At 37.9% G+C, this 22,381-nt stretch overlaps 2 protein-coding genes across 2 annotated transcripts in view; one reads left to right on the plus strand and one right to left on the minus strand.

Moving 5' to 3' along the window:
* Positions 1 to 12,437: 12,437 nt before the first annotated feature.
* Positions 12,438 to 13,947, minus strand: LOC125237180 (spherulin-2A-like). Its single transcript, XM_048144170.1, has 2 exons — positions 13,923 to 13,947; positions 12,438 to 13,462 (listed from the first exon to the last, which is right to left on the minus strand). Exon 2 carries the CDS (start codon positions 13,441 to 13,443, stop codon positions 12,589 to 12,591), a length of 855 nt encoding a protein of 284 aa, XP_048000127.1. The 5' UTR covers positions 13,444 to 13,462; positions 13,923 to 13,947; the 3' UTR covers positions 12,438 to 12,588.
* Positions 13,948 to 21,382: 7,435 nt separating this feature from the next.
* LOC125237114 (putative uncharacterized protein DDB_G0282133) overlaps positions 21,383 to 22,381 on the plus strand; it is a 39,012-nt gene continuing 38,013 nt past the window's right edge. The window contains exon 1 of the mRNA XM_048144083.1: positions 21,383 to 21,514. The gene's annotated coding sequence lies outside the window, so the exon portion shown is untranslated. The remainder of the gene's footprint in view (positions 21,515 to 22,381) is intronic.

Genomic DNA, 22,381 nt, shown 5'->3' on the forward strand with positions numbered 1-22,381 from the left:
CTCGCGTCATGCCAGCGTGCGATGGAGAGGAGCATTTTGGGACTCAGAAGAAGCGACAGAGTACGAAATATCGACATAAGAGAGAAGACCAAACTGACAGATATCCTGCAGAGAATAGATCAACTAAAATGGAAATGGACAGGTCATATGATGCGCTCGAAAGAAGGAAAATGGAGTAAAGAGATCACTAACTGGTACCCCAGAGGATACAGCCGTAAGAAAGGCCCACAGCTCTGTAGATGGGAAGATGAAATAAAACTAACAGCGGGACCATTCTGGAGAAGAGCAACCATGGACAGGACACACTGGAGGGATTTAGAGGAGGCCTTTGCCAGGAGGCAAACTGAGCTACGAGACTTAATTTAAAAACTAAAGAACAGATATAAAACCAAAAACAAAATACGAAACTTAACTTTAATGCCAACAATGATAATTCAAACTTAATCTAAAACTCAGTAAGAAAGGCTATTTTAATTTTAATTTTAATTTCATTTTAATTTAACTCTTTTTGAGCTAACAACAACTTCAAGGCATTTTTGAACTTGTTAAGATGTAATAATTGAATATTTTGTGATATTTTGTTGAATATTTCACACAGAAGTTCATAAATCTAATTAATACATATTTAGTTTAATTGAATTTTATACTATAAGCTTGTTTCGAAATTGCGAGTTATTGTTGTTCAAAATCTCAGGAGCACGATTTTGATTCAACATACATACATACAACATACATACAATCACGCCTGTATCCCATAAAGGGGTAGGCAGAACACATGAAACTACTAAAGCTTCAGTGCCACTCTTGGCAAATAAGGGGTTGAAAGAAAACGGAACTGTGACAACTGAACTGTGTGTGTGTGTGTGTGTGTGTGTGTGTGTGTGTGTGTGTGTGTGTGTGTGTGTGTGTGTGTGTGTGTGTGTGTGTGTGTGTGTGTGTGTGTGTGTGTGTGTGTGTGTGTGTGTGTGTGTGTGTGTGTGTGTGTGTGTGTGTGTGTGTGTGTGTGTGTGTGTGTGTGTGTGTGTGTGTGTGCGCGCGTGTGTGCGCGCGTGTGTGTGCGCGTGTGTGTGCGCGTGTGTGTGCGCGTGTGTGTGCGCGTGTGTGTGCGTGTGTGTGTGCGCGTGTGTGTGCGCGTGTGTGTGCGCGTGTGTGTGCGCGTGTGTGTGCGCGTGTGTGTGCGCGTGTGTGTGCGCGTGTGTGTGCGCGTGTGTGTGCGCGTGTGTGTGCGCGTATGTGTGCGCGTGTGTGTGCGCGTGTGTGTGCGCGTGTGTGTGCGCGTGTGTGTGCGCGTGTGTGTGCGCGTGTGTGTGCGCGTGTGTGTGCGCGTGTGTGTGCGCGTGTGTGTGCGCGTGTGTGTGCGCGTGTGTGTGCGCGTGTGTGTGTGCGTGTGTGTGTGCGTGTGTGTGTGCGTGTGTGTGTGTGTGTGTGTGTGCGTGTGTGTGTGCGTGTGTGTGTGCGTGTGTGTGTGCGTGTGTGTGTGCGTGTGTGTGTGCGTGTGTGTGTGCGTGTGTGTGTGTGTGTGTGTGTGTGTGTGTGTGTGTGTGTGTGTGTGTGTGTGTGTGTGTGTGTGTGTGTGTGTGTGTGTGTGTGTGTGTGTGTGTGTGTGTGTGTGTGTGTGTGTGTGTGTGTGTGTGTGTGTGTGTGTGTGTGTGTGTGTGTGTGTTTCAACAATTTGATATAATTTACGTTCTTTATTCATTAAAATGTGATGGGCCTGATTTACATAAAATATACTTTAACCCTCACGGCCCAGCCACGACATTGGTCTAAGCGCGACAGCGGTGAGCGGCGGCCATACATTGGAGCGAGACACAGCGATGGGACTTTTCATTCGCACGTATGGCTGCCGCTCACCGCTGTCGCGCTTAGACCGATGTCGTGGCCGGGCCGTCAGGATAGGAATAAGCCATAAGAAGTCACATAATAAGTCAATACGGCATATTGGACGATCATAAGCTATAAGTAATTTTTACAAGACGATTTTGAATAATGCCATAAAAATGTATTTAAAAAAGATTATAATTTTCCTCCTCCTCCTTGGGTTATCCCGGCATTTGCCACGGTTCATGGGAGCCTGGGGTTCGCTTTGACAACTAACCCCAAGATTTGGCGAAGGCACTAGTTTTTACGAAAGCGACTGCCATCTGACCTTCCAACCCGAAGGGTAATAAATGTGTATAACGTGTATACCTCTATAATTGTTAGTATAATATATTAACTAGAATACAAAGCTCTTCATTTCAGTATTAAATCATCATCAAAATAATTTTAACATTGAAATTTTTTTATTAATAACTATATATATATATATAATATTTACACGCCATTACAGACAAGCCAATACACCGAGAAATAGAATAATAATATCAAAACCCAATCAAATTATGAAACAGAATCGCTTCCACAAAATATTTGGTAATTATATAAAGTGAAAACCCAATCAAATTATGAAACAGAATCGCGTCCACAAAATATTTGGTAATTATATAAAGTGAAAACCCAATCAAATTATGAAACAGAATCGCTTCCACAAAATATTTGGTAATTATATAAAGTGAAAACCCAATCAAATTATGAAACAGAATCGCTTCCACAAAATATTTGGTAATTATATAAAGTGAAAACCCAATCAAATTATGAAACAGAATCACTTCCACAAAATATTTTTGGTAATTATATAAAGTCAAAACCCAATCAAATTATGAAACAGAATCGCTTCCACCAAATATTTGGTAATTATATAAAGTTTGCAACTTCTCTTACCGAAGTTAGGCCACCTAGCGCTTAGAACTGAAAATAGGTTCTACTAGCGTGCAAATGTATTAGGTAAATAGCTTAACGCTGTACTGAGGCTGTACTACGAGTTTCTGACGTTTTAGTGTGAGACCTGGGGCCCGTTTCTCAAAAGGTACAAGCCTTGTATTACAAGTGCGCGAACTGTCAAATCGTATGGGTTGTCATGGAAACACACTTGTAATACAAGGCTTGTACCTTTCGAGAAACGGGCCCCTGAGTGCACGCTCATATCGGGCGTGCGGCGTGTATATCAAACGATTGAAGCTCAATACAAGTGTCCTGACTCGACGCTGCATAGTAGACGTAGACGCACGCTCTCCCCGCCCCGCCGAACGCTACGCTCCGATGGTCTACTCAGACGTTACACGTAGAATACGATATTCGATAGAGTAAATTACATTTTCCCCTCACTAGCTCGGAAACACGTGTTTTGTCCTTTGATACCAGCGGGTAAAAACGCATTTTATCCACTAGTGGGTAAAGTGATTTAACCTTGAATAAAGTCAAATTAACTGCTTTAAAATTGATAAAAGTAGGTGAATCTAGTAATAACATCGATCTAAACTACCAAGATACACTATCACCTACAAATTCGACACTCAAAAGTGTCCGATCGCCAAGTTGCAAATGTGTGCGTCTAGTTGACAAACGAAAACTTCGCAATGTAGTAAAAACTACTTTAATTTTTTACAAAAACAACGTTATTTCTTAGTACTTAAAGTTCAATTTCAAATGCAAGCAATTGGCGGTTATGACATTAATGAATGTGATCATCGCGAAAGCCATAAAATTTTATTACCGCAGATCGCAGGTGTGCATATTTTTAAACAAATCTACGTCTTATTGCAACCAACATAAGTTTAATTTCGTTCGCGCTGCAACAATCTAAACGCCATTTTTACATTGGGAACGAGGATGGACAGAGGCATCATGGGAGTCGCGCTATGAGATGAAAGGCGAGAATGAGGAAATTTGCGGTATTTTTGCGAAAAACTGTTTTAAAAAATCCTATTAGATAGAAAATTTCTTAAGGAACAAAACGTTTGGTATAACATTTTTCGAGATTTTGCGTATTTTAAGCGAAAAAAATGAGTTTTTACTGTATGATATTTTTATTGATATTATCTCAAACAAAAAAATATATAAGGTACGGCGGGACAATTTGGACTGGGGGAAAATTGCAACTGATCAATATCTCCACGTTTTGCAATGTTTGCATTATTAAATAGAGTCAACTGAGGTATATACAGGGTGTCCCACGGCGATGCCACATGGAGGGAAAGTACCTTAAATATCGTAGATAGCATATTTTGCTGAAAGAAGACTTCATTTTATTTTCAAAACTTAGTAAAAGTGCATTTAATTTTTTTTAATTTTTACTATGAGGACTTATACAGGGTGTATTTTGATAGCGGGTCAGTAAGGCCGGTATGAGATCCCGTAGTCCTACATGAAAATAGTCTAAGGGGACCATCCATCAATTTCAAATTTATGAAAAATGGCATTTACAGATTTTGGAAAAAACATACAGGGTGCTAGAAAAAGGGCATTTTTGACAAACGTATGTATGTATATATATATATATATATATAACATACGTGTGTGTGTGTGTGTGTGTGTGCGTGTAGTGAGTGTATGTGTAGCGATTATGTGAAGGTAAACAGTTGAGGGATTGTATGTGGTGCCGTGTGTGTGAGGGATGGTGCACTTGGAGAATATGAATTAAGTAGCTATTAAAACAAAGAAGAATTGAATGATGACATTAATTTATTATTCTACGTAATTTCTTTCAAAGATTTGTGTGGGTAAATCTTCTCTCCGCTCCTCAGCTATAATCTTACGCCATTTTTCCCTTTCAACGTCTTGTTTTGGGAATCTGGAATAAAAACCTTTTTTATTACTTAAAAACGAATTTGCTATTCCCGGGTTGTTTCTTTTTATAATTAAAGTAATTTATAAGATATGTATTAATGTTATTGAATTGAAATCATTTATTTCAGACTTATTGGTCCATAATAATAAATAAATACATACATTATTAATATGAAATAGGCTTCTTTTACAAAAAATATAAATTAGCGACTCCATCATTCCATTTTTAACTATGTTCCACTTCAACCATCTTTTGTCGCCGTCCGCTCATTACTAGTATAGCGCGAGAGAAAGAGACAAACTGCGTGAGACCAAATCAAGGAATTTACTTCAATTATTCTAGAAAATAAATGTTTTTAGTAAGTTAGGAAGCCATTTTGGCCACAAATGCATAACATTATAAAATTATTAACAATTACTTACCTGAAATACGATACGTCATCCTTTTTTAACGTATATAAGGTGTTATTTTTGCACTTTTTTACGGAGCACTTAGGCATGTTGCCGACACGGCGGATGAAGCGCTACTGACCGCCCAATTGTGCTTAGAACATTTTCAAGCACAATTTGCTGCGGACACATTCTAAGCCGTGATGGTGCATCTAGGTAGTTTAGATCGATGAGTAATAAAGATGATTTACCACCCGATGAACTACTGGAAGCAGTGATAAACGCATTATTTGCGTTGTAGTTTCCTCGCTAAAATGAAGGGAAAAGTTTTGTGTTACACTCGGGTGCAAATTTATTTTACTTCTCGTGTGTTAAAAAACTCGCAAGTTCAGGATTCTATTCTCAAACCACTCGCTTCGCTCGTGGTTCAACTATAGAATCCTGTCACTTGCTCGTTTTTCAATTCCACACTCGGCGTTAAAATACAACTTTGCCCCCTTGTATAACAAATAACTATTTCTATATGGAGAAATTCAACACCCTCAAACTGTAACTTACTGCACAGTCTACACAGTTGGTAGATAAATTAAATCATCATCATCATCATCAGCCTATCGCCATGCGCGGATCCAGGGGGGGGGTCATGGGGTCATGACCCCCCCCTGGAGCCTAGGTTGGCCATACAAATAGACCACGTGACCCCCCCTGGGCCTTTACCACGTGACCCCCCCTGGGCACGAAGCTGGATCCACGCTTGCCTATCGCAGTCCACAGCTGGACATACTCCTCCCCAATTTCACGCCACCGTTTTAGATCTTCGGCTGCTCGCATCCAGCTGCTGACAGCCATCCAGCGCAAATCGTCGCTCCACCTTGCCTGAGGCCGTCCTACACTACGCTTGCCGAGACGCGGTCTCCACTCAAGAACTCGTTTACCCCAACGGTTGTCGGTTCTACGGCTAATATAATAAATTAAATTACTTATATCAAAGAGGATCGAGTAAAATGTGTAATCACAGTGCATAGACTGCCATCTCTCGACACAAGCTTAAAACTTTTGAACCTCAGTTTTGACAATTTGGCCCATATTGTTAGCTTGATATGTGTGTAAATTAGGGATGTACCGACTAGTCGCCGACTAGTCGGGAAAGCCGACTATCCGGCCACATTTGTAGTCGGCGATTAGTCGGCGACTAGTCGGCAAAAAAGGCCGATTAGTCGGCACATTATAAGTGATAGAAAAACAATACAAACATAAATTAACAGCTGATATTGTTGTATAGCGTGATAAGAGAGAAGTGTGGAGTGGATGTAGATGTGGTGACAAAGATTGAGATGGGTATGTTAAGGTGGTTTGGGCATGTAGAGAGGATGGATGAGAGGAGATTAACGAAGAAAGTATATGAAAAAGGAGTGGAAGGGTCAGTTGGTAGTGGAAGACCTAGGCGAACTTTTCTTGATCAAATCGGGGAAATATTGCAAAGAGGCCAGGTCAGAAGTACTCGAAACCGACGAGCGTGTATGAGAAATGTTATGAAAGTGTGTGAAGCGAAAGTGGTTTGTCAGGATCGTAGTAAATGGAAATCCGTGATCTCTGCCTACCCCTCTGGGAAACAGGCGTGATTGTATGTATGTTGTATGTATGTATGATATTGTTGTATTATGAACCTATTTGTTATGTTGTTAGTCAAAAGAACAACTGCGGTAATCACAGAAGGAAATGTCCTACCAAGGACTATCGGTTTCATAGGCAGGATTCCTACCCACTTAAGCCAAACCGTTTGTTAAAAATGGAAATTGTATATCAATATTCTCATTGACCTTTGAACCTTTAAAAAATAATGAAAAGCGCCAACAAAGGACCAATGTAATTCAAAAAATTTGATAAATTACTCGAAAATTATGTTCTGGCCGACTAGCCGACTAGTCGGCCGACTAATCGGCCACCCAAGCGCCGACTAGTCGGTAGTCGGCCTAGTCGGCCAAATCAATAGTCGGTACATCCCTAGTGTAAATGTCAAATATTAATATTAGCGCCATCTGGTTCCCCAGAGGTGTAACGCCATCTAGGCCACCGTACCTTTTTCTCTATGGCTTTGAGGTACGTTTTTTAGGGTTCCGTAGTCAACTAGGAACCCTTATAGTTTCGCCATGTCTGTCTGTCCGTCCGTCCGTCCGTCCGTCCGTCCGTCCGTCCGTCCGTCCGTCCGTCCGTCCGTCCGTCCGTCCGCGGATAATCTCAGTAACCGTTAGCACTAGAAAGCTGAAATTTGGTACAAATATGTATATGAATCACGCCGACAAAGTGCAAAAATAAAAAATGGAAAAAAATGTTTTATTAGGGTACCCCCCCTACATGTAAAGTGGGGGCTGAAATTTTTTTTCATTCCAACCCTAACGTGTGATATATTTTTGGATAGGTATTTAAAAATGAATAAGGGTTTGCTAAGATCGTTTTTTGATAATATTTATATTTTCGGAAATAATCGCTCCTAAAGGAAAAAAAAGTGCGTCCCCCCCTCTAACTTTTGAACCACATGTTTAAAAAATATGAAAAAAATCACAAAAGTAGAACTTTATAAAGACTTTCTAGGAAAATTGTTTTGAACTTGATAGGTTCAGTAGTTTTTGAGAAAAATACGGAAAACTACGGAACCCTACACTGAGCGTGGCCCGACACGCTCTTGGCCGGTTTTTTTCTTAGATTGTATCCGTCTACACAGAGTTACATATGTCTTTGCTTATATATAAAAGAAAAAAACTGTATTATTACTTTAAATAATAAACTCAGGCCTGTGTTCTCAAAGGGGTAGACAGAGTACATGAAACCTCAAGTTTCATTGCCACTTGTATCAATTAAGGGATTAAATCATTTTCACTAACGTGTGTATAACCAAAGACATATTACTCCGTAAAAAACATACCTCAAAGCCCTAGAGAAAAAGGAGAGGTGGCCTAGATGGCGTTACACCTTTGGGGTACGCTCGGCTAGATGGCGCTAATATGAATATTTGACATTTTAACTCACATCAAGCTAACAATATGGCCCTAATTGTCAAAACTAAGGTTGAAAAGTTTTAAGCTTATGTCGAGAGATGGCAGTCTATGCAGAATGCACTGTGCACATTTTAATTTGACAGTAACTCTCTATAATACTCGATCCTCTTTGGTATAACATAGGTATACTAAACACGGTATCCCCACAGTAGGTATTTGTTTAATTTCAGTGCGTCATTGTTTGGTCCCGCACGATCGTAAACATGGATCGTATCTTTTCCTCATTCACCTCAACTTTGTAATCCGTTAGGCCGTGTTCACATTGGAGGAAATTCTATTTCAAGTTTCTGGTTTCGTACCTATTCAGTATCATCATCCTCCTTGCGTTATCCCGGCATTTGCCACGGCTCATGGGAGCCTGGGGTCCGCTTTGACAACTAATCCCAAGATTTGGCGTAGGCACTAGTTTTTACGAAAGCGACTGCCATCTGACCTTCCAACCCGAAGGGTAAACTAGACCTTTTTGGAATTAGTCCGGTTTCCTCACGATGTTTTCCTTCACCGAAAAGCGACTGGCAAATATCAAATGACTTTTCGCACATAAATTCTGAAAAACTCATTGGTGCGAGCCGGGGTTCGAACCCGCGACCTCCGGAACGAAAGTCGCACGCACTTACCGCTAGGCTACCAGCGCTACCCGAGATACCTACTCAGTTTGACCTAGGTAATATTCGCACCGTGAATTATTTCAGCCGGCCTGTCCGAATTCCGAAGTGCCAATCGTTGACGCTACATGGCGAGCTAAACGCAATCTGTGAACTAAACTAAACAATTGTGAGTTCGACTTAAATATTTAATAACTAACTAACTAACTACCTAGTATGGCACTGCGATCCAAAGAGGATCTTGACCTTCAAAACGAGAGCACGCCACTTATCCCGATCTTGCGCAGCTTCCTGCCAATTATCGGCTTGTAGCTGACACAGATCCGCCATCACGCTGTCTCCCCAGCGGTATCTGGGCCGACCCGCCGGGCAGCCACCAGTTGGTCTTCCCAGATACGCCCTCTTGGCAGCCCGATCCTCTCCCATTCTTAGTAGGGAATCAGCGAAGTCTGTGGGATTTGGTTACGCCGATGATGTTCGCTTCGCCCACCAACTCCTCTATTTCGGCATTCCTCCTTATCCTCCACGTGCCGTCATGTCTCTTGACAGGTCCCAGGATTTTCCGATATATCTTCCAAGAAGAAATATTTAATGGTTTTGGTGAATATTCACATTGTATGAATATTACTTCCGTGCCAATGTGAACACCGCCTTAATTTAAAACACGTGAACAACCCAACATTATGAAGTAAACTCGGTCAATTAAAAGGACGATGGTCAAAGTTTGGTATTTACGACGGACAGAATCATAAGCAGTTAAAATATTTACTGTCCCATAACATAACTTGTTATCTGATCGGGAGATATTTACAAGTTAAATTTAGTTACCGTCAAAGCATAAATTAAATATAACAAGATCATACCATCCCATACATTAAAATGCGACCGCCTACGAACGCGCTTACACTCCACCACACATAGATGGCGCCACAAAAAAATGCCTTGTTGCCACCGATTATTTGTAGATTGGCATTAAGTGTCAATTCCGAGCCGTAAATCTATGTCAAAAGTGATACTTAACGCCATCTACAAGTATAATCGAAAGCTACAAGACATTTTTTTTGTGGCGCCATCTATGTGTGGTGGAGTGTAAGCGCGTTCTTAGGCGGTCGCATTTTAATGTATGGGATGGTATGATCTTGTTATATTTAATTTATGGTCAAAGTTATTTTAATTAGATACTAGCTTTTGCCCGCGGCTTCGCTCGCAATAGAAAGAGACAAAAAGTAGCCTATGTCACTCTCCATCCCTTCAACTATCTCCACTTAAAAAATCACGTCAATTCGTCGCTCCGTTTTGCCGTGAGAGACGGACAAACAAACAGACACACACACTTTCCCATTTATAATATTAGTAAATATGGATTTTATCATAATTGGCGAACCCCCCGAAACGTGACGGGTTAAACATTTCATCATCCCCTTTTCTCCTGTAGGTGTCGTGGAAGTCAACTGTGGGATATGGGTTCAATGAGTAGAGAAAAGGATGCCTATAGTTTTCTTTGTTCTTATTTACTGACAGACTTGTTTGACAGAGTATATATAGGTTATTAATGATGATATTGATAATTCAATGTATTTTTATACAATATATTCATATTCATATTCATTTATTTCGTTGTAAAGGTCATGTACATTAAATCAAGATGTTATAATATTATAAATGTCAGTCCATGACGCCCTGCTAGGGCACACAACATACTTATAACTAGTTAAAAACAAAATATAACAAAATGCATTTAAAATTACATAATAAATTCAATTAGAACATTATATAAATTATCCAGTCTAGCTATTGATTGAGAATAAATACCTACATTAAATATATCAATTATCGCAGTTATATTATACATTATAAATTGTCATCATTAAGAAAATCTTTTACAGAGTAGTAACATTTATTAATTAATAGTTTTCTTAGCTTGTTTTTAAATATCACATATCGGGGTTCTTGTTTAATTTCATTTGGGATTTAATAATATTATATATAATATTATTAAATCCCATATATATATAATATAATTTTTTTTTGACATTTATAATTTATTCTAGAAGTTTTTAGAATAGTATTTTTTTTATACAATTTAGATTGATATCATTTTATTAATTCAATGTAGTTTTAAAACAATATTGTTTATTGCACCAATAAATTGCTCTGATATTTAGAATAAGATGAATATTGTACATTGTTGACAATTTAAAAGTGCTTATTGTAAGCCTATTTGAATAAAGAATATTTTGATTGATTGATTGATTGATTAGCTATGACCGGAGGGCAGCAGAGGTAGAGGCAAACCCAAGCTTACTGGGATACGCCGTCTAACCTCAAGAGGGTTCCTTTATACCAGGACCCTAGGAGTGTTTGAGAAAAGTTTGAGAAGGAAGGCCACAAATCTGACTGGAGAGACCTGCTTGACCAGGCCTTACTCACCCGCGGCTGCAACGGCCCAGCCACGACATTGGTCTAAGCGCGACAGCGGTGAGCGGCAGCCATACGTGCGAATGAAAAGTCCCATCGCTGTGTCTCGCTCCAATGTATGGCCGCCGCTCACCGCTGTCGCGCTTAGACCAATGTCCTGGCCTGGCTGAGCCGTGGCTCAGATGATGATGAAGTACAGTTAGCAACCTGTCACTGCTATATCACAATTCGTTTTCTTTCAACTTTTCAATTGCTAAGAGTGGCACTGTAACTTGAGCAGTTTCTTGCGCTCTGCCTACCTCTTTAGGGGAAAATACAGGCCTGAGTTTATAATGTTATTTTTAGATAGGTAAGTGCTTATCAATAAAAACAAATGTACTAATCAAATCATAGAGGAATAAGTATAGTCAACCAATTGGAACCCTAGGCCACTTTACAACCATGTCAAAATGACAAGCAGTAAGATATTTCTTACAATCTGATTTATAACGTCACTATGACATAGTTCTACAGTGGCCTAGGGTTCCAATTGGTTGACTATACCTAAAGGAAGAGTTGTAACTTCATACATCAGTAAATGCAAGTTATTTGTAGTGGCATCTAGCGTCATCCACGCGTCAATCACGCGTCAACAAGCGTAAATTATCAGTACTGCTACTTGTCAATAGATGTCGCGACAAACGAAAAGTCTATTGCTCACCCATTTTTAGCTAATATTACAATAGTATTAAACAGTACTCTGTTTTCAATTCCTTCTGCTTGTAATTTGAATTGTAAACTGTTTTAATACAACATTTTTGGCAGACGCAACACTATTGGCACCTAGTGTCGAGTAGTGGTACTGATAATTTACGCTACTTGACGCGTGAGTGACGCTAGATGTCACTACAAATAACTTGCATTTACTGATGTTCGGAGTTACAACTCTTGCCTTACTTTAAATGTAGCAACGATTTAAGTATTCTTCAAATAAATTCCCTATTAAAAATAATTCAGTAAACTCATCTATAAGAAAATAAATAATTTATAAAAAAAAAAAATGAAACAAACAATTTATTAAAATAAAACAAAATACCTAATAATAATTAAAAATAACTATCCATTCAAATCCTTGACGATCACGCTAACAAGTAACTTATTCTAAAACACAAAACATCGAAATCAGATCACCAGATGAACATTAAATAAATAAATAAATATTGAGACACCTCACACAGATCAACTTAGCCCCAAACTAAGCAAATCTTGTACTATGGGTGCTAAGCGACGATATACATACTTAAATAGATAAATACATACTTATATACATAGAAAACATCCATGACTCAGGAACAAATATCTGTGCTCATCACACAAATAAATGTCCTTACCGGGATTCGAACCCAGGACCGCGGCTTAGCAGGCAGGGTCACTGCCGACTGAGCCACCCCGGTCGTTAATAATCAAAGAAGTTAATGAATTGGATTCCCATTACCATCATGAGCTGTAACACTCTCATTGGCATAGAACCCAATATTCAGCACCTCCTTCCATACAACAGTCTTCGGCAAACCACCAGCTTCCAAAACTCCATTAATGTCAAACGACCAGAAATGATGCCCCTTATGCGTCTTCCCAAAATTCGTGGCTACAGCCCCTTCTAAACTAGCCTCATATTCCACTTCTACATCCATAGATCCTTTATTAGCAGTTAACACTGCCACAGCAGATTGTCCAGGCTGTAGAGTGATGGATATAGAAGATTTAGATCCAAGCTTAGTAGTCACAGTGTTAACAGATTCTTCTCCAAAAGTGCTTTTGAAAGCAAAGCTGGTTGCTCCACCGACGCTACCGACTCCTAGGTTCACATTATAATTGATCTTCTGACCGATTGACAAAGATCCAGCTTTGGTCCATTTATGAGTGATAGTATTATCTTCAAATTGAGAAACATCTCCAACGTAAGTAGCAGGTCGTGGGCTACCATTGTGGAATTTCTTGGTTGATAAAATCTGAGGTTCACTTCTTTTGTTCAGTACTCTTGCACTTCTGACTTTTAAAGTCCTTCTAACTTCGGACCATCCATAGACTTTGTACAGATCATTCCAAGGAGTAGGACTTTTTACATAAGCATCATCAGGCCTGCCCTGGGTGTATTTGTTAATAGCATCTTTGAGCTGATTGTCTTCGATACGGAAGGTGGACCGTTCAGCGTCGCTGATGATGTCTTTGGTGTCTCCGAAGAATTGGACTTCATTGTCGAAGATGTTGACGTTGATTTCGGCCAGAACTGCTGGGAGGAAGATGAGGAGTATTTTGGAGATCATTGTACGATGATGATGAGCCCTGTGAGGAGAAAAGAAAGGGTTAATAAAAGTGTGTAAACAGTTATAAGTAGGTAAACAAGTGAATGATGAGATGAGGAGCAATAAAGGTATGGAAGAAGAAGACATGCTGCACCAACCCCAAATGATGATAGTTATAATCAGGTAAGATCAGATGAAAAATGAGATACATAATTTAGTTTACTAGGGGCAAGATCAACAGTATGAGCATTAATACAATAGAAATTCCTAGGAATCGATAGGAAATATGTATTTTTTAATGTGCGCAAAAAGAATTATGTTTTTAATGTAATTCTAATTTGAAAACTAAAACCCTCTTCACTTTTTTTATCGACTTGTAATTTTAAACGAACAAGGATTCTGTAGAAAAAAATATTTGAGCTGTGTTATTTTGTTTTTCATGTTCAATATCGAATAATTTTCAAAAAAATAAAATAAAGAAGCTTAAAAAGTGTTCTTACCCTTTCAAATGTTCTTCAGCACACAGTACCAATGTAATGATGTTTTACATACAATTGTAAGACATTATATATAAGTTTTTAACTGACGTTGCATACATTCATGGTTTTCCAAACCTTTACCTTAAGTATATGACGTCTTATTACTTGATAATAAATAATTACGTATATGAGTTAGAAACTTGGTTGCGTTGTAGTTATTATAATATACATTTAATATAATATGTTATGATTCATTTAAATTTTATTTGACGATGCAGAGTAGTGAGCAACAAATAGATAATACTACAAAAACAGGAATGTACTTATTTATTACGTTTATAGTATTTTCCCTATCTTCGTCAAAGGTCATATTTTACAGGATGTTTAGGAAAACCCATCTTGAAGCTAGAATCAAATCAGAAAAGTATTTTGTAATGTTTTTGAAGGTCAAGCTCCGCATAGGGCCGAAGGCAAACACAGAACAAAATAAAAATAGAAGTCAGAGCTTTATTGTCGAAAATCACCGGACCTTATTCAGAGTACTTTAGACGCCCCGTACAATACAATACAATTCATTTTATTTCACATCTCACATAGTTTACAAGTTATGCACAAGTAGACGAACAATTAAACAGAGGTAAAAACAGGCTGTTTTATCGCTTAAGACGATACGGAAGGGGTCAATGCTCCATACAAACGCTCTCGACTATTTCCTCCCTGGTTTTTGAAGATAAAGCAATGATTTTTTCAACACAGATTTTTATTATTTTTATCTGTGTCGGACCGTTTCGATTTTTTGATATACTGCTTTTTAAAGATTATAGAGCCAATCAAAAAATTGCAAAAACAGCCTTTTTCATTGTGGCGCAAAAAAAGGTGTGATACTCAAGATTGGTAACAATTAACTAAAAAAGCTAAACGGTCCAACATAAATTATTTCATTGTTATTCAGATTCTCATATTTCGTTCCGATTGATTAAGTTTTGAAGGAGGAAAGAGTCGAGAGCAGAACCTCGATCTTAAAGATTTTTTTGAAATATCTTTTGACTGAGTTGTTCTTAATGGACAATTTTTTTTCGATAAATCTAGTTAATAACACTTGTAAACTGAAATAGATACCATACACTAAAGAAAAAGCGATCAAGCCCACTGGTGGCGAAGCCGGGAATCGAACCCGGGTCTCCAGCTAACGCGGCTGACGTGTTCGACCGCTACACCACCCCGACCGCCGAGGTACCCGTCGAAATTTCTCTAGTGTATGTTATCTCTGAAGGCTAGGCGCCTTTGACCAACTCTAAGGGCGAGCAATTAGTGCTTGCACCTCCTATATATGAATCCTTTTGCAGGATTACGATATAGCGAGAGAGAAATAATAATTTGATTTGTTCCCTACATCAATAACACTTGTATATTTAATTAAAATCCCAAGCTGAAAGGGCCCCTTTCCATTTTAGCATTTTCGCTACCGTATCCTCTTAAAACTCCTAAAAGTGATCTCTTCCAAACAACCCAGCCCAGTAGTAGTATGTAGTTCTGCTACCACTCTGATATCAGTGCCATTCGAATGTGCCCGTTGTTACAACAACCATATGTTGGCACAGTAATAGTTATTTGTTATACAAGGGGGCAAAGTTGTATTTTAACGCCGAGTGTGGAATTGAAAAACGAGCAAGTGAAAGGATTCTATAGTTGAACCACGAGCGAAGCGAGTGGTTCGAGAATAGAATCCTGAACTTGCGAGTTTTTTAACACACGAGAAGTAAAATACATTTGCACCCGAGTGTAACACAAAACTTTTCCCCTCGCTATAGCGAGGAAACTACAACGCAAAAAATATGTTTATCACTGCTTCCAGTAGTTCCACAGGTGGTAAATCATCTTTATTACTAGATTCACCTACTTTTATCAATTTTAAAGCAGTTAATTTGACTTTATTCAAGGTCAAATTACTTTACTCACTAGTGGATAAAATGCGTTTTTACCCGCTAGTATTAAAGGACAAAACACGTGTTTCCGAGCTAGTGAGGGGAAAAGATTCTTCCGTTATTAGGTACACGGTCGTGCATCGCGTCGTAAAGAGCTTCAAAAATACACCGAGATACTGTTTAGGAGGGGCGCGTGGGGCCGCATAATGTCACACTAGAGAGGGCAGCACTGGATGTGGCATGAAGTTTTTTTAGCAAAAAAGATTTTAACTGAAAACTTAAATTAAAGGTAAAAGAGTGAACAGACTACCCCCAAAAAACGATTGCCAACGGTTATAACGTCAAAACTCATGGTACGGTCAGCAACGAAGCTATTAATACATCCAAAGTGCCAATAATATGTAACTTTATAGCCTGTACATTAAGGTGTGTATATACATATATTTTTGGCACTTTGTCTGTATTCTCAGCTTGGTTGCTGACTGTACCAGTGAGTAGAACTTGCTCTGATCACGACCAGATTTTAAAATTTACCGGAACCAAAAAATTTACCAGTAAGCAACTAAAATCGGAGCTTGAACGTTTTTTTTTTATTATAATTGGGCTTATTCTTGGCCACAGACTAGCCAAAGGTAAAGACGTGGCCTACGATGGAGTGAGCTCGCCCAGAACATGCCTGTTCACCCTTGATTTGAAGGTTGCCGGGTTATATGTTCTCGGAAATATAGCCGCTCTGATGCTACAGGTTGGAAATGCGTTGCCAGCCTTCAGGATAGGAGTCAACTTTATTATTGAACGGTCCGGGAACACCGCAGGAGATTCATTACATTTTTTTTTTAATATATATAAATATAGGACATTCTTACACAGATTGACTGAGGCCCACGGTAAGCTCAAGAAGGCTTGTGTTGTGGGTACTCAGATAACGATATATATAATATATAAATACTTATATACATAGAAAACATCCATGACTCAGGAACAAATATCTGTGCCCATCACACAAATAAATGCCCTTACCGGGATTCGAACCCGGGACCGCGGCGTAGCCGGCAGGGTCACTACCGAACCATAATTCGCGCCGTACATGTTGATTTGCCTTAATCAGTTTTATCTTTTAATTTATTTATTAACTGTTGTGACAAGACAGGTCTCGTGGTTTGCGGTCAGCAATGTGGTTAGGCTGACACTGTCTCCGTGACTGAAATGTATTATATAGGAAAATGTACACACCACGTGGTTGAACGGGACCGCATGGATCTACCACAATCCGAAAAGTATGTGATGTGACCTTTTCACCTAGATTCATTTGAAAACTTATCCAATGTTTATAATAATAGTTATTTGTTATACAAGGGGGCAAAGTTGTATTTTAACGCCGAGTGTGGAATTGAAAAACGAGCAAGTGAAAGGATTCTATAGTTGAACCACGAGCGAAGCGAGTGGTTCGAGAATAGAATCCTGAACTTGCGAGTTTTTTAACACACGAGAAGTAAAATACAATTGCCCCCGAGTGTAACACAAAACTTTTCCCCTCACTATAGCGAGGAAACTACAACGCAAAAAATGCGTTTATCACTGCTTCCACTATTTCCACAGGTGGTAAATCATCTTTTCCCCTCACTAGCTCGGAAACACGTGTTTTGTCCTTTAATACCAGCGGGTAAAAACGCATTTTATCCACTAGTGGGTAAAGTAATTTGACCTTGAATAGAGTCAAATTAACTGTTTTAAAATTGATAAAAGTAGGTGAATCTAGTAATTAAGATGATTTACCACCTGTGGAACTACTGGAAGCAGTGATAAACGTATTTTTACGCGTTGTAGTTTCCTCGCTATAGTGAGGGGAAAAGTTTTGTGTTACTCTCGGGTGCAAATGTATTTCACTTCTCGTGTGTTAAAAAACTCGCAAGTTCAGGATTCTATTCTCGAACCACTCGCTTCGCTCGTGGTTCAACTATAGAATCCTTTCACTTGCTCGTTTTTCAATTCCACACTCGGCGTTAAAATACAACTTTGCCCCCTTGTATAACAAATAACTATTTCCCCTCACTAGCTCGGAAACACGTGTTTTGTCCTTTAATACCAGCGGGTAAAAACGCATTTTATCCACTAGTGGGTAAAGTAATTTGACCTTGAATAAAGTCAAATTAACTGCTGTAAAATTGATATAAGTAGGTGAATCTAGTAATAAAGATGATTTACCACCTGTGGAACTACTGGAAGCAGTGATAAACGCATTTATTGCGTTGTAGTTTCCTCACTATAGTGAGAGGAAAAGTTTTGTGTTACACTCGGGTGCAAATGTATTTTACTTCTCGTGTGTTAAAAAACTCGCAAGTTCAGGATTCTATTCTCGAACCACTCGCTTCGCTCGTGGTTCAACTATAGAATCCTTTCACTTGCTCGTTTTTCAATTCCACACTCGGCGTTAAAATACAACTTTGCCCCCTTGTATAACAAATAACTATTATTACTAGATTCACTTACTTTTATCAATTTTAAAGAAGTTAATTTGACTTTATTCAAGGTCAAATTACTTTACCCACTAGTGGATAAAATGCGTTTTTACCCGCTGGTATTAAAGGACAAAATACGTGTTTCCGAGCTAGTGAGGGGAAAACTTTTTTTATGTTTAACAGAGAGGCGTTTTGGAAACACAGACATGCTAAGTCGTGCTTGTGCGTTTCAATGTTAAATACACTGTTTGAGTTGCAGGCGTCCATAGGTTACGGTGACCGCTTTACATCAGGCGGGCCGTATGCTTGTTTGCCACCGACGTAGTATAAAAAAAAAAAATAGCATGGCGTCAAATTAGTTCTATTCTAATATTTCTAATCCAATAGATGACGCTAGCATCAATCGTTGGCTCTCCATAAGATTACATGTAAGTATGTATTTTGGTTCTAATAAGTAGAGCCTCTTGAGGGCGCTGTTCCATTCTTCATACAATGAATGCACTTTTATGGTTATCGACTAATTCAACATAGTGCACAGTTTAGCCACCGCGAGTACTTATGCCCTCGATGTGACCCGAAAGATATCGCCAAAGGCGATGTTTTAACATCCGCATATTGAAATAAACGACGATATATATTATAAAATAGATATTAAAGTATGTAAGCCACTTCTATTGTGGCGTAGGCGAGAGGCTGGCAACCTGTCACTGCAATGTCACAGCTTCGTTTTCTTTCAACCCCTTATTTGCCAAGAGTGGCACTGAAGCTTAAGTAGTTTCATATGTTCTGCCTACCCCTTTATGGGATACAGGCGTGATTGTATGTACGTATGTAAGCCACTTCTAGGGACTATAAGAAATGCTGCAGTGTATCGAATAAACAATAATTTAAATAATTTCCCCGTGTTTACACGCGGGGCGGGCAAATGTCAATGCAACTGGGTGTTACTGGTTTAATCCAGTTTCAAATATGCTGTAGAATAAAAAGTTAAACACGATATTAAAATAGTTATTGATTTTTTGAGCGTTGCGAGGGTTTCAAGGCAAGGTTAAACAAACTTTGCCACCGAGTGAAACACAAAATTTTTCACCACACCAACACGAACAAAATACTGACTATAAAACATGAAAATAAATGAAATCCGAAAATGAAAACGAAATAAAAAAAAATTATTCAATATTTATGATTCAAAATCATCATTTATATTTAAAATCTAGCAGCCAGATTAAGACGTTGAGTTAAAATTTTGTATGCAATTACTTTGCCCCCTTGTGGATGAAATTGTAACTAATTAAGTGTCAGTGCCACTCCTGGCAATTAAGGGGTTAAAAGAAAACGAAATTGTGACATTGCGATGAAAGTTTGGCAGCTTCTTGCCCACGATGTCATTTTTCCTACGATCCGTAGGACGGAATCCTAAAAGTTGAATATCATTTCAAAAATCTTCAAAATATAAGTAGGTATTCAAAAATATATTTTGTAAAAGAAACTTAGCAAAACTTATTTTTTTAATCGCTTTCGATGACAAACAATCTAAGGAACTAAATAGTTCTCCTTAAAAAGTAGTTCATAACAAAAATCTATTACCCAACTGTCTGTCATGAACTCGTGACTCCTATACCCTAGTTCTATTTCCGGACGCCATCTTATTTTGAACAACTTTCAAAAACTCTTACACAGTTAATGAAGTTAGTACTGAGATAGGGCCTTTTGAAAATTACTGATGATTCGTTGAAAAGTATTATCTTTTATACAAAGCTAGTTCTGACTTAAGACGTTTTTAAAGTTACTTATTCTTTGTTGTTTACTTATATTTAAAAAGGGCGTAAGTATATGTTTTTAAAGAAGCAGTTAGTTCGTTTTTAAAATGAACTAGTTGATTGTACATTGAGGAAATTGGGTATTATGAGTGTTTTCACGATTTTGACGGATTTGCAGTGTTTTTGGGTTAAATGATGTCAACGAGACGTAATCTTCGTTAGGGTCAATGAATTAGAATTTCATAATTATGAATACCTGCTGTGGAATAGAGGGGAGCAGTGGGACACAAAATTAATCTAAGTTATGAAAATAATGAATGTCCTTAGTAATTGTTTTACTTATTCATATTATTCTTGGTCTTTTTTTCTGGGTTGTTAAGTTGGCAGCAGTGTAACTTCTACAAAGCCTACAAATGTGTTTTATGGGAATAGGCTACTTATATCTTGACATATTTTATGTAGGGTTAGTTTTAAAGATCTAAACCTGAACGTGAAAATGACGAATAAGGGAATAGGAAAAATTAGTTAAGTTACAATATATTGTACATTGCCACATACACTCGCAAATAATAGGCTTGTTTCCTGTACTTAAAACAAAATATTTTATGCATTGCACGAGATAAAACACCACATAATTAGAAGAAAAATATGGACAATAGTTATGTTTAAACATAATTTCTACTTAATAAGTCAAAGAGAAATATATAAAGTAAATGAATTGACCGTGACGTCACTCCTCAATATTTCATAGTAATATTAGCAAATCGTTTTGACAGTTCTTAAAAAGAAGGTGATTTGACTAGTAGGAAGTTAGCCTATTATCCTAAACTTAAACATAGCAATTATATCGATTACAGACGTTTCTGCTTGTTACAAAATTAATTTAATGACTCTTTGTTTTGTAAGGAAACTTTACACTAGCAACGTATTTAGTTCACAACAGAAAATGTACTATAAATAGCACACGTAACATCGTTATTTTAGATTTACTATAATTCCCATCTTATTCTATTATAGTTCTTAGTTTTTTTTTCACGCATTGTTAAAGATTACATACAATAAATAATAATTTACACCTACTTGAATTAGTGCAGACATAATTTAATAACTACCATTATGAAAAGAAATCGCACAAAGAACCTAACAAAGTAACTTATAGAACTTTGTCGAAGTTACTCCGCACTCGGGGCCCAACTATTGCCACCACAATAAGCACGAGTTTAATTCGACACGGTTCTAAAAGTTATAATGGGACTCACTTTCTATGAAAACATTGTGATAAAATAAGTTGTACGGAGCGCTGGAAGTCATTTCCTTAGTAACCTTTCGGCTTAGGACTTGTGTCTAGTTCTTAAAAAAAAAAGTTAGTTCTGTTTTTGAATTTGACAGTTTTTCGGTTGCATAGTGTTGTGAAGTTATGTGATTTGAACTGGTATCGGTTTTTTAAGTTGGTGATTGAATTTTTTTTGGTAAGTGTTGTTTTTAGGTTTTGAGTTTTAGTTAGTTATTCTTATTGTGCTACAAATTAAGAATCAATATTATTTATATTTTTGATAAAGTTATATTTTATACATACACAGTCACACTTACGTTGTTACAGAAGAGAACCCATTACTGCAATTTTTAATGGTATTTAGGTTAAATAGGACACAGATTTGGTACATACGACTAGGGAACAAATCAAATTATTTTATTGAATATTTTTTGATTTGTTCTTTTTTCAAGTAGTCACACAGTTAATTTCCGTAAAAAAATCACTTTGAACTCTCCCGTCATTTCTACTTCTATTAAAATTGTAAGTTTTTCATTCAAAGTTCAGGAATTTATTAATTAATTTAATTAGTAATTGTAATCCATAACCTAGATTGAGCTTGATTGAGTACTTTACCTTAATCAAGGTAGCAATATTTTCCCACGAGTTTCTTAGCATAATGACTATAGTTTCGTAAACCATGAGAACTATGTCTAATTTAATAAGCTTATGCATATTATTTCACACCCAGAATACCTATATTATGTCATTTATGATTAATTTGGCATGTTTGTATATTACTGTCTTTGGCTAAAAAAAATCTTTGTTTGATATTTAAACAGGTAAAGAATTATTTGACGACCGGTCTGGCGCAGTCGATAGTGACCCTGCCTGCTACGCCGCGGTCCCGGGTTCGAATCCCGGTAAGGGCATTTATTTGTGTGATGAGCACAGATATTTGTTCCTGAGTCATGGATATTTCCTATGTATATAAGTATGTATATATTATATATATCGTTGTCTGAGTACCCACAACACAAGTCTTCTTGAGCTTACCGTGGGCCTCAGTCAATCTGTGTAAGAA

The sequence above is a fragment of the Leguminivora glycinivorella genome, chromosome 20 (genome assembly GCF_023078275.1).
Source record: "Leguminivora glycinivorella isolate SPB_JAAS2020 chromosome 20, LegGlyc_1.1, whole genome shotgun sequence".
NCBI classification, from domain to species: Eukaryota; Metazoa; Arthropoda; class Insecta; order Lepidoptera; family Tortricidae; genus Leguminivora; species Leguminivora glycinivorella.

What these genes read in the sequence shown, in the direction of transcription:
- LOC125237180 (XM_048144170.1), bottom strand. Translation starts at nt 13,443, where the DNA reads ATGATCTCCAAAATACTCCTCATCTTCCTCCCAGCAGTTCTGGCCGAA.